Source organism: Phaseolus vulgaris, chromosome 10 (assembly GCF_051622355.1).
Source record: "Phaseolus vulgaris cultivar YP4 chromosome 10, ASM5162235v1, whole genome shotgun sequence".
In the NCBI taxonomy this organism is placed as follows: Eukaryota; Viridiplantae; Streptophyta; class Magnoliopsida; order Fabales; family Fabaceae; genus Phaseolus; species Phaseolus vulgaris.
The window spans coordinates 4,639,037-4,651,157 of NC_143507.1; the positions used below are offsets into that span (position 1 = coordinate 4,639,037).

The following is a 12,121-nucleotide window of genomic DNA, read 5'->3' on the forward strand; positions in this document are numbered from 1 at the left end:
CAATTTATCTCACTTTAAAATAGTTGTTGTCGATATCAATTGAAAACGATCTTAGTAAACACTAATAAAGAAAAATGTTTGTTAATGTTAGTTAAAATAATCTAGATGAAATATTTAAAAATAAGTAATTTAAAATAAAATAAATTTAAATTTAATTTATTTACATATTTTAAAAATTATAAAATTTTCTATCTATCTTGTATGAGAAAACTCAAAAGGTGGTAAAATTGAAGTCATTTTTATATCAGAAAAACTAGACGCGTTTGACAGGCTCATTTGGTACCAAAATTGCGCGACTTTGACTCTTTGGGTTTGTTTCCCACTACTCCAAGAGAGACCCACAATCACAGTTACTTCTTTCAAGACTTCCCAACTCTCCACAATTCTATCTCATGCATCACTCTTTACAAATGCATTCTTACTCCATAAAATTGCCCACTACTTTCAGTGGGAACATGATCAAGAGTTTTTAAACACGCTACACAACCATTCTTCCTTCTTAAAAAACAAAACAATTTCTCATCCTTTTTCACTAAAACTTCCAAAAGGATATATTTTTCTGTTTATTTTTTCCAAATATGTTATCTTACATGTATAATTTGTCAAGTCTCCACACCCTTTAGGCCTTATCTCTAATTACTCCAAAATTTCTATTCCATATATTCACACTGCCCTTCATTTCCTCTTGCTCATGAACTTCCTCAATCATCTCCATTTCAATGATTATCACTTTTTTTGGGTGCTATATCTTATCTTGATGACATAAATTTCACTCTTTCAAGTCTTAATTTACCTAACTCAAGACTCAACATCATGATTCTTTGGACATGCAAATAAGGTAATATTTGCCTCTATATAAGGCACAGCTAGGTAGCTGCAGAAACACTCAGCACAACACCAAAACATAATCAAAGCTATGCATTCCTTCTCTCGGCTCAGCATCTTTTGTCTCTTCATTTCACTCTCTCCTCTTTTCTCTTCCTCTGCCTTGCTGTTTCAGGTATCACATCACCACTTCCCCTATTCTTTGATTTTGACACTCACAAATGCATACAACAGACTTAACAAAACAACCTAACATGAATTATGTTGTATCTTATATTGAATACATATCATATATTATACTTGTACTATATTTGTGCATCATAACATAACCCTTTTGAATTACATTTCTAACTAACCTCTGCATGAATATGATTAATGTTGTGACAGGGATTCAACTGGGAATCAAGTAAGAAAGGGGGTTGGTACAACTCGCTGAAGAACTCGGTTCCTGACATTGCAAATGCAGGAATTACTCATGTGTGGCTCCCTCCTCCCTCTCAATCTGTTTCTCCTGAAGGTTCATCTTTCTACCTTCCTCACTCAAATAAAATATTAATGGATGATGATCAGCATCTGTCACCCAATTTCATCATATATGACTAAATTTCTAGCAGATTTTTTTCCATGTAAGGTTGTTCTATGCTAAATATGTGTCAATTTGGGATATAGTTTGCAAAGCATGATTTGACTAAAGGAAAAGTAGCTGTGAGTTAATCAATCAGAATTCAGAAACTATCCTAAGCAAGGCATTAAATTAGTAACTATAAAAACCAACAAAACTTTCTTACATGACAATATGTGATTATATGACAGTGTAAAATTGTTATACTTACATGGCATTCTAATTAAATTCTTTTGGCAAACATGTTATTTGTGAACAGCAGTTTTTACCAATCATGTTTAAAGAAACTGATTAGTGTTTATGGAACTTTTGGATTCAGGGTATCTTCCAGGAAGGCTATATGATCTTGATGCATCAAGGTATGGATCCAAGGATGAACTGAAGTCCCTAATTGCTGCTTTTCATGAGAAGGGGATCAAGTGCCTGGCTGACATAGTGATCAACCACAGAACTGCAGAGAGGAAAGATGGAAGAGGAATATATTGTATCTTTGAAGGTGGTACTCCAGATGCACGCCTTGATTGGGGTCCATCTTTCATTTGCAAAGATGACACTACTTATTCTGATGGCACTGGAAACAATGACAGTGGAGAGAGCTATGATGCTGCACCTGACATTGACCATCTCAATCCGCAGGTGCAAAGAGAGTTGTCTGAATGGATGAATTGGCTCAAAACTGAGGTTGGTTTTGATGGATGGAGGTTTGATTTTGTGAAGGGCTATGCCCCTAGCATTTCCAAGATCTATATGGAACAAACTAGGCCAGATTTTGCAGTAGGAGAGAAATGGGATCCTCTCTCATATGAGAATGGGAAGCCTACCTATAACCAAGATAGCCATCGTGGGGCACTGGTGAATTGGGTTGAATCTGCAGGTGGGGCTATTACTGCCTTTGATTTCACAACCAAAGGAATTCTTCAAGCTGCTGTGCAAGGGGAGCTGTGGAGGTTGATTGATCCAAATGGCAAGCCTTCTGGAATGATTGGTGTGAAACCAGAAAATGCAGTTACCTTTATTGACAACCATGACACTGGTTCCACACAGAGACTTTGGCCATTCCCTTCTGACAAAGTCATGCAAGGATATGCCTACATTCTAACACACCCTGGCACCCCCTCAATAGTACTATTTTCTCCAACCTTTTCAACTTTCAATGCATATATTTTTTCCAATAAATTACACTAACACAGTAAATTGTTCAACACTTACCTCTGTGTATTGTACTGTCACTCCTTATACATTTCATTGATTGATACTATATATGTTACTCATGAAACACATTAGAAGTATCTTTTTACAAAAGGGTTGCTGAAAATGCTAAAATAGCATAGAATCAAGTATGGTCTGAAGAAATCTCAAGGGATATAATATAAGTATATTATGTTTTTGAAGTTAAAAGATATGGTGTGCTACTTTGCTTTGTTTGTATTTTACCCTTAATATTCTTTCTTGTTATGCAGTTCTACGACCATTTCTTTGATTGGGGTTTGAAGGAACAGATTGCCAAATTGAGTAGCATAAGGGTGAGGAATGGGATCAATGAGAAAAGCACTGTGGAAATTATGGCAGCTGAAGGTGACCTTTATGTTGCAAAGATAGACAACAAGATCATGGTGAAGATAGGGCCAAAGATGGACCTTGGAAAACTTATTCCCTCAAATTTCCATGTTGCTACCTCTGGCCAAGACTATGCCGTGTGGGAGTGACCCAATTTATTACATTATACGATAAGGAACACTTCATGTTTATCATAAACTCTACCTTGTCATTGGGTTTAAGATCATTTTATGCAATGTTCAATTCAACCCTTTACCCAATGCAATTTTCCTTAATGTTTTATAAAGAATAATACCAAGATCACAAATCTTAATGCAAAGTTTTTATCTTTCACATGTGTGAGAAATTAGATGAGAAGATTGTTTTGTTATTGCTAAATCCATTTCTCCCCAAGAACAATTAGATGCCATTATTAATGGTTTATTCCAAGAACATTAAGAACAGAAGAGTTCTTACTATCTTGTCAATTGGACAAGGTAAATCCTTAAATTCTTTTCCCACGTATATAATACTTCATAGAAAATATTTAGTCTCTTAAATTATAAGTACAATAAACATATTTATTTGTGATGTTAATTTTGTTCATTCATATTTTTCATAATAATGAAAAATTAAAAGTATGTAGTTTTTTTTTTCGTAAAATAATTTTGATTTGATTGCCATTGTTTTTATTTTTAAAAATATTTAATTTGATGACCCATGTTGTCAACACACGTGCGTCAACTTATTGAAAACAAGAATCACTTTCAAAATTTTAATATACATATAAATATATATATAATAATAAAAAGTTAGCCATATTTATTATTTTAAACTATTTTAACTATATCAAATAACTTTGTATACTGACTGAAAAAAACAACTTTATTGTTAAAATTAACATCACGAAACTGCAACAATTCAAGTGTACATAATTCGGATGGTCAAACAAAAAGTACTTCGAAAATGACTATTGTCTAAAATTCTATAGATTTATTTAAGTTTTAATGTAAAAAATCTTAAGAATATTTTTAACACAATTTTTTTTTTTTTTGTTTCTTGTTGGATAAATAAGTGTCAATGCGTTTGGATACACATTATTATGAAGGTAAAAAAATGAAAGAAAAAACGACCATTTATTATAGGAGAGTTTTACTAATGGGGTTCAAATATTTGACATTCTGAATACACAGGGCATCATAAAAGAAAATTAAAAGCACTACATGTGTATGCCCATTGTTCTTTTGTTGATATTTTATATATCAGTTTTGTATACTTCAATGGCATCAAGATTTTATAGATGACCAAAAAATGGTGACTAACTTCATTAGTACTTCACAGTTGATTTTATTGCATCCAATATCTGCATTGAATGAATGAAGGGTAAGCTGTTATCAGTCAATACAGATCTTAAACATGATGCATAAAAGAAACGAAGATAAATTTGAGGTAAACAAACAAGTTACCTTATTTTTTGTTGGCACGTAGAAAGGCTCAAAAACCAAAGGAAAAGGAGTGTCCAGACCACAAATTCTTGCTACAGGGGCCTCTAACTGTGCCACAAAAGAGAAACACAAGCTTAACACGTGTTTATTAGTTGCTTTTAGCCTCTTTTACGTGGCCTTACTTTGTTATCTTTATCTTTTAATGATTCAGTTTTTTTGACTCTGTCAGTAAGTGGTTCCTACACCTAAGGAGCAAGTAGTCAGTAATCTAAGATTGCTGAACTGAAATCTTGGTAACATGGAAGTTCTGTTCTTTTGAAATTATTACATGTCCTGAAAATTATTTCTCAACTCTCATTAAAATACTGTCACAGATTTGCTTTTCTATTTTTCTTTTCTTTCAGAAAAACTACCAACATGTTTGGTTGAATTTGGTTAATCTTGAAGATACATATATATATATATATGTGTGTGTGTGTATATATATATATGTGTGTGTGTGTGTGTGTGTGTATATATTCAAAAACAGTTTTTACATTCAAAAACAGCCAAGCTTTTATTCCTCTAGGTGGGATTTTTATGAATTTTGAGATTTCTACATGAAAGTTTGTTGAGAAGGCTAATGAAAATAAAAATTACCCTTTGTTGAGAGTAGCATTTGAAAGGAAAATCATGCAGATATGAATATTCCTATGGGCTGGGAGCTTACATTTGTATGCACATGGTACAAAATCATACTAATAAATGACTCCAACTTTCAGAGGTATGCATAAAAATATATAAGCATACCCTTGAGAAGCAACGCTCAACAATGGAAGCTGAGACTTCAGCACCAAAACCTCCAGTTATAGGAGCCTCATGACTAACCTACAAAGTGCATTCAAAGCATCATGTGAGGTAATACCAAACCAGGTTACAGTATTATTCTATAAACTGTATACTCACGAGCAATCTTCCTGTCTTATTTACTGAGGCTTCTACTGTTTCCTTATCCCAAGGAATTAGTGTCTTCAGATCAATCAATTCACAAGAAATTCCCTCCTGCAGAATCTCATAATAACATTAGAATTTCAGTAGATATGAAAATGCAGACTTCCACTTAAGAAATGAATTCCTTATATATGATATTATAGCAGAAATGAAAAATTGAAATGTCAAGCTTTCTTTTACTGATCAACTTATCAAGTCATTTGAAAACAATAGAGGAGAGCCAGTGAATTGGATGCTCTTTATATATGTGTATATATATATATATATATATATATATATATATAGTTTTAGTTTGATCCTGTTCATGTGAACCTTTGGGAAGTTTTCCTTGGTCCTTTTACACCCTTAATTTGAGATGCATTAATTAAAGGTAGAAAGAGAGAACAAAATGAAATTCTAATAGTATTAAAGGTAAGGTAACTAACTCTAAACATTGACAAATTTAACACCACTAATTAATTTTTTTTAATTCTTGTGAAGTGGCTCCAACCAGAGGAAGTACAAAAAAAAAAAAAAAAACCTCAACATAATTAGTATGGTGCATGACATTGAAAACTATATTATGGGTTCATATAACGAAAATGATGATTGTTATATTTGGTATGGTAGAAAAATAACTGATATAACTGTTTGAATCTAACCCAAATTACACAATCACAATTTACTCCAGAACAGAGGATGGATTCCATGAATTTTGGAATAGAATTGATCATATTCCTGCATGCCCTCAATGTGTTTTTGAAAAATATAAATACCCTCAATCTAAATTGATGTCCTTACTCGGCTGCATTAAACAACAATTGCATCTTGACATAAGTTCATTGCTATGACATAAAATAATGCACTCATCATCTGTTGCTTATTTCCCCCTATTTTTCATCGTTCAGAATTCCAAAATAATTTTAATGAAAGTCTTCTGGGACTTTACATTATAAACCATTACACATATTTAAATGATAAAGTACTTTTTTATGCTATTTGATTGAAGTCCCAATTCCATTTTTGTCCTAATTTCTTACATTAAACATGGGAATCAAACTGGTTTCCCTTCCATCAAACACAATAACACATATTCCAACTTAATTCCATCGCTTCTTGGAAAAACTGACTCTACATACCAAGTTTATTAGGTTCCATCAAGTGAAATTCTTCAGACTCAGTTTCCCAACATAAACCACAAGTGAACAAAAATATGGTGTTATGCAGAATTCATGTTTCAAGAGCTTTCAGTTGCAATGCAACAGCCACTTACTTTTTCAAACCCAATAACGCATACTAGTCCTTAGATTCCACCTTAATTCTTTTGCTTCTTGGAAAAACTGACTCTATATACCAAGTTTATTAGGTTGCATCAAGTGAAATTCTCCAGAATCAGTGGGCCAACATAAACAAAAAGTGAACAAAAATATGGTGTGATGCAGAATACATGTTTCAAGAGTTTCAGTTGCAATGCAACATCCACTTACTTTTTCAGCATCAAGACAAGCTTGTTCCATTATAGACAATTGAGCCCCCCATCCAACAAGTGTTATATCGCTTCCTTGCCGAATTACCTGAATACACATTTCAATATTCATCAGAATAAATGTTTCACAGAATACCGTGCCAATAGTGTTGTGCAAATTTTTTTCTTTTATTCAGTGTGACATGTGGTGTACCTCAGCCTCAGATAAAGGCAGCATGTAATCATCCTCCGGTACTTCTTCTACAGCCAAACGATAAAGCCACTGAAACCATGAATCACAATATTAAAAATGTAAAAGACGCATACTATGCTCATAACACATTGAGGCTATTTTGGTAGAAAACAACCTTCGGTTCAAAAAATACTATAGGATTTGGATCTCGAATGCAAGATAGCAACAACCCTTTTGCTTGTCGTGGACTTCTGGGGATGACCACCTTCAAAGAAAATCAGTTGAGGCATTTGGGGAAAAAGTAATTATCTATAGGAAAGGCCAAATTTTCAAAATTTTGCTTTCCCACATGAAATGGGTGGCATGCTATAGTTCTTATGCAATCACAACTCGCATAAACTTGAGAATATGTAATTCAAATCAATTAAAATATAAGGGAAAGGGAGAAAGATCAAGACTATTTAGAGACCATGACTAGTGGTTCTATTGGGCCTAAATGGATAAAGTATACAATTCTACTTCAACCTACTGAAGTTCTAGAACTGTAGTTTAACCATATAAAAAAGAGGTAAGGACAAGATTGAATGATGAAATATTCCGCCATATTGATTATCCCAATGTGGGAATATTTATACAAGATGAGATCCTATCTGATAAGCAACAACAAGGACAACAAAAAGGAAAAAAACAAATAAAGAAACATTGCTACAGTATACAACTAATACTATCTAGAATCTACTGATATTTACAGCAAATATAACAGAAAAGAAGTTAAGAATATTTTGAAGAATATGGTGAAGGTTGAGGAATGGATTGGACCAAGAAAGTATTGGGCTTCTTCGGTTTTAATATAGATTAACATTCTATCTTAAGATCAAGCAAAAAGATTATATGCACCCTACTTGTTACGAATGAGCACAATATTATGAGTATATGTTTGAGATTCCATATAGACTCGAGATATGATTAAATTATAGTATGTAAGTGGATGCAAATCTCATATAACAAGTCAATTTTTATGAGGTTGTGTTATGCCTAAAATCCACACTTTCTAAGATTGTATCAAAATCTAATCTAGAGAAATTTGTTGAGTTTATCATGTCACCCATAAATATTTATTTTCATGTTCTAGATGTCCAATTCTTGGTGTGAGGTGATGTATTAGAGATATGAACAAATTATAATATATAAAGTGAATGCAAACCTTACCTTATAATGCAGTTTTTTAAAGTTGAGTTAAATCTAAAACTCACTTTGCAAGAGTATCCCTTAGGGACTTCGAGAGTATGTCATCTAGATGAATCTAAGTCAAAGGAACCTTTTCTCTAATAAAGTTACAGTCTACTTAAATATTGTTTGGTCAATTTTAATATATATACATTAAAAACTTCAACCTTCCTTTTAGATGTTATCGTTATTGAATAACTTAGTCTACAACTTCATTGAAATGATTTTTCTGCCATTACTTCCACTCACCTTGATAATCTTCTTAATTGGACAACGAATAATTTATGATTGTCATGGATTTCAACTCTTGCCATGCCATACTACCTTAAGTTTAGAATTTGAATATTCATATAGTCTATTGAACAATCACACACTATATTGTAGGTGGTCTTTTTATTTGAACAACATGGACAAGAAATAGAAGTAAAGAAAACTAAGGTTCTGACAAACAAACTGAAGTTCATATGAAAGCACCATACTTTGATACCAGGGACATGGCAGAAAAAAGCCTCAGGGGACTGAGAGTGGTAATGCCCACCATGGCCCACAGCTCCATAAGGGGTTCTAATTGTTAAACCTATAAATGAGTAGAAAAAATTAATGCAGCAACTGATAATAGAGATGAGTCAAACTTCAACACTGAAGCAGTGATAGAAATTTACCACCACAATTAAATTGGTTCCCACTCCGGTATCTGAATTTAGCAGCTTCATTGACAATCTGGAAACTAAAATTGGTCAATTACTGATCAAAAGAGGCCTTTTGACTAAACCAAGCCATGGAAGTTAGCTTGCCTGGTCAAAAGCAGGGAAAATGTAATCTGCAAACTGGATTTCTGCTATGGCTCGATTTCCCTGTCAGGTAAAATACATAAATAGCTTGAATATATCACATTGTAGTAAGGTTTGATAACAAAGATATATAAATGAATTATTTTAACCTCAGAGACTCACCATTGCTGCTAGACCAATGCCAAAGCCAACAATACCCTGTGAGTAGCATTGCAATATTAAAGTTTATTTCAATTCTCAGGATATACAAACTACAAAAATAATTAGTAAGATACTTAGTGTAAAAATAAGAAATACGGTAAAATGTACACTCATGTTCTAGAAAATGCTCTATTTTATGCTTTTTTTCCCCTTTCTTTGATAGAAAATCATCTTGGAGGTTAGAATTTACTTTTGATTTGTGTGATATTAGAACCATACTTTCATCATGCTTATTAAATATACACACATTTACATGGCTAAGTATTGGTTAAAAGCTTAGGATAGGCTAGTTTTTATACAGGTTCTTGTTGCATTTTGTAGCCTCTGTTTTTAGCCATTAGATTAAATGTGGGTTATTGTATAAGGGTTGGAATACCCCTAAAGTATTCCTTTTAATTTACTTAATTCTTTGCTGATAAAAAAAAAAACATTTACATGGGACAAAAAAAGAAAGAAAGAAAAAGAAAGCACATAGGCAATGTGAAAATTATAAAAATAAATACCTGCTCACAGAGAGGAGTATTGAAAACCCTCTTTTTACCAAATTGGTCTGCTAATCCAGTTGTGCAGCGGAACACACCACCAAAGCTTACATCCTCTCCAAACACATAAGAACTGTGATGATGTGCAAGAGAAGATAAGGAAGTACACCGGATATTCATGTTATACATAAACAACTCTTAAATAGTGCAACTGATAGAACCTTAAAGTCTGTCAATTGAGTTAATATTAGAAGAAACAGAATCATACAACTTCTCAAACATGCTAAGGCTCCATCGAGATATGCAATATCTGAATATTACTTTAACAGAGTTTGTTTAATAGAGTGCTGAAATACAAGCTTCCAAGAGCAACCTTTGCGAACAAAGTTTGGTTTTACATAACAGTTCACACTTCCATTAAATCTCAAAATAATGTTCTACACAAGGGATTTGAGACTTGGGAGTCACCACCAACCAACTATTTGTTGACTTCCCTATTGGGCCCTTCATAGAAAATATAAAATCATTTCCTTAACAGAAGCCCCAAATCAAAAGGAAAAAAATAAAGATTAAGTTTTAACAAAAAGTAAAAATCAAAAGGAAAAAACTCTAGGGAATTGAATGTTTCTTGGAATGATGTTTTAGATGTTACAGTCCAATGCTTTCTTTCCCCCTCAGTCCGCTCCAACGTTTTTTATTTTATTTTGTGATATCAAAATTAGAAACCACCTTTTAGAATAACAGGGAAACAGTGCAAATGATACACCGAAATTCCTAAAGCTAAAGTACATTTTTCAAACCATTTCATCATCTAGGAATGTAAGATCAAAATTTACTCGTATCACTTCTCACACTCTCACTAGATATATCTTCATGAAATAAATAAACAGAGAGACCAACCGGGGATCAGAGTCCAAGGCAATGTGCAGAGCCTGATTAATTGCAGAACAGAGGTTCAATGATTTCACACCTTGCTCAGAACCACCCTTTTGAACACTGGACGAGGTGGAAAATCCTCTATTGCAAACCAAAGAGACCAATCTTCCAAACTTGGTTGACATGTCTATGATGTGAAAAACTTGCTGATACAATAGCACCCAGAAGCGGATTTGAACTTGAATTTGATCAAACTCTTCTCTCCTCTCTTCAAGTTCACAATTTTCAGCCTTTCAAGTTGAAAGGTAGTTGGGTATGTCTACAAGTACCTACCTTGCTCTGTGCAGGGAATGTGTGAGAAGATAAAATTTAAGAAATTAAATCAAAAATTTGGGGGAGAAACATTGATCTGGGGTAAAATCTGAACCATGATCGGAAAATTGTTTTATTTCGATGTAAAATACGGGTTTTACGAGTGGGATGAACGAACCAATAACAATCAAACACAACAACGTTGTTTGGTTCTGAAAATTGAAGTTAATAATTAATATTAGTAATGGTAATAAATAATATAAAGTAGATAAGATGTGGTGTGTGTTCGAGTCACTGACCCTATCCAGCGCGCTGCAGCTTTATTTGTCTCCGATTATCACGTGTAAAATGAGTTTTTTTATAATAAAAATAGGATAATTTTTAATAAAGTTTTTTTTAAAAAAACTAGTTTTAAGAATAAAATATTATATTATAATAAAATAATAATTTTATTGAATGTTAAATGTGGTATAAAGTTTTTTTTAAAAAAAACAACTAGTTTTAAGAATAAAATATTATATTATAATAAAATAATAATTTTATTGAATGTTAAATGTGGTGTTAACTATCATTATCCATAATAATTCTTTATGTACTAAATATCCAATTTGATCTTTTGAAAAACTCAGACTCTTACTAATAAGTTTATTAATAATCGTGTAAAGGATTTTTTATAATAATATATTGATGTATTTAAGTTTCTTTTGTAAGAAGTATAGATCAACGGTTAAGATAACTTTATTTTTTACTCTTACGTGAATATATTATTAGGTTCAAGACACATTAAATACAAATGTAATGAATGCTCTCTCTTTTTTCGTTTTCTCATTCACTCATTTTTTTTTTCTCTTCCTTGAACCTCTCTATAAGATCTTGCTTTTATATCTCAGTTTTTTAGAATATGACCGTACTTCGTAGTAGTTAGAAACCAATAATTACTTGTAATCGATCACATTTTTAAATATAGAATAAATTTTCATTTATTTTAAGAATTTTTCATCTATCTTTTTGTTATGATTTTGTCATTAATCTTGGTAGAGTTAGCTAAAAAAAGTGATTTCCACAACTTGATAAATTTTATACTGAAATGTTTGGATGTTTTGTTTTAGGTCGATTTTGAATGGGTTTCTTGTTTGAGCTAAAATTCTCTTTGAAATAAGAAATTATAGGTAACGAA

General features: G+C 32.4%; 2 protein-coding genes across 2 annotated transcripts; one reads left to right on the top strand and one right to left on the bottom strand.

The window, feature by feature from the left end:
- Positions 1 to 392: 392 nt before the first annotated feature.
- Positions 393 to 3,337, top strand: AMY1 (alpha-amylase-like protein). Its single transcript, XM_068622291.2, has 4 exons — positions 393 to 1,000; positions 1,213 to 1,342; positions 1,767 to 2,569; positions 2,908 to 3,337. The coding sequence occupies exons 1-4, from the start codon at positions 917 to 919 to the stop codon at positions 3,151 to 3,153; spliced, it is 1,263 nt and encodes a 420-aa protein (XP_068478392.1). The 5' UTR covers positions 393 to 916; the 3' UTR covers positions 3,154 to 3,337.
- A 763-nt stretch (positions 3,338 to 4,100) lies between these two features.
- LOC137818474 (2-oxoisovalerate dehydrogenase subunit beta 1, mitochondrial) lies at positions 4,101 to 11,240 on the bottom strand. Its single transcript, XM_068621926.2, has 13 exons — positions 10,657 to 11,240; positions 9,778 to 9,889; positions 9,236 to 9,271; positions 9,077 to 9,136; positions 8,945 to 9,002; positions 8,762 to 8,859; positions 7,231 to 7,320; positions 7,077 to 7,145; positions 6,885 to 6,971; positions 5,374 to 5,469; positions 5,218 to 5,295; positions 4,450 to 4,536; positions 4,101 to 4,346 (listed from the first exon to the last, which is right to left on the bottom strand). Exons 1-13 carry the CDS (start codon positions 10,815 to 10,817, stop codon positions 4,311 to 4,313), a joined length of 1,068 nt encoding a protein of 355 aa, XP_068478027.2. The 5' UTR covers positions 10,818 to 11,240; the 3' UTR covers positions 4,101 to 4,310.
- Between the last annotated feature and the right edge of the window lie 881 nt (positions 11,241 to 12,121).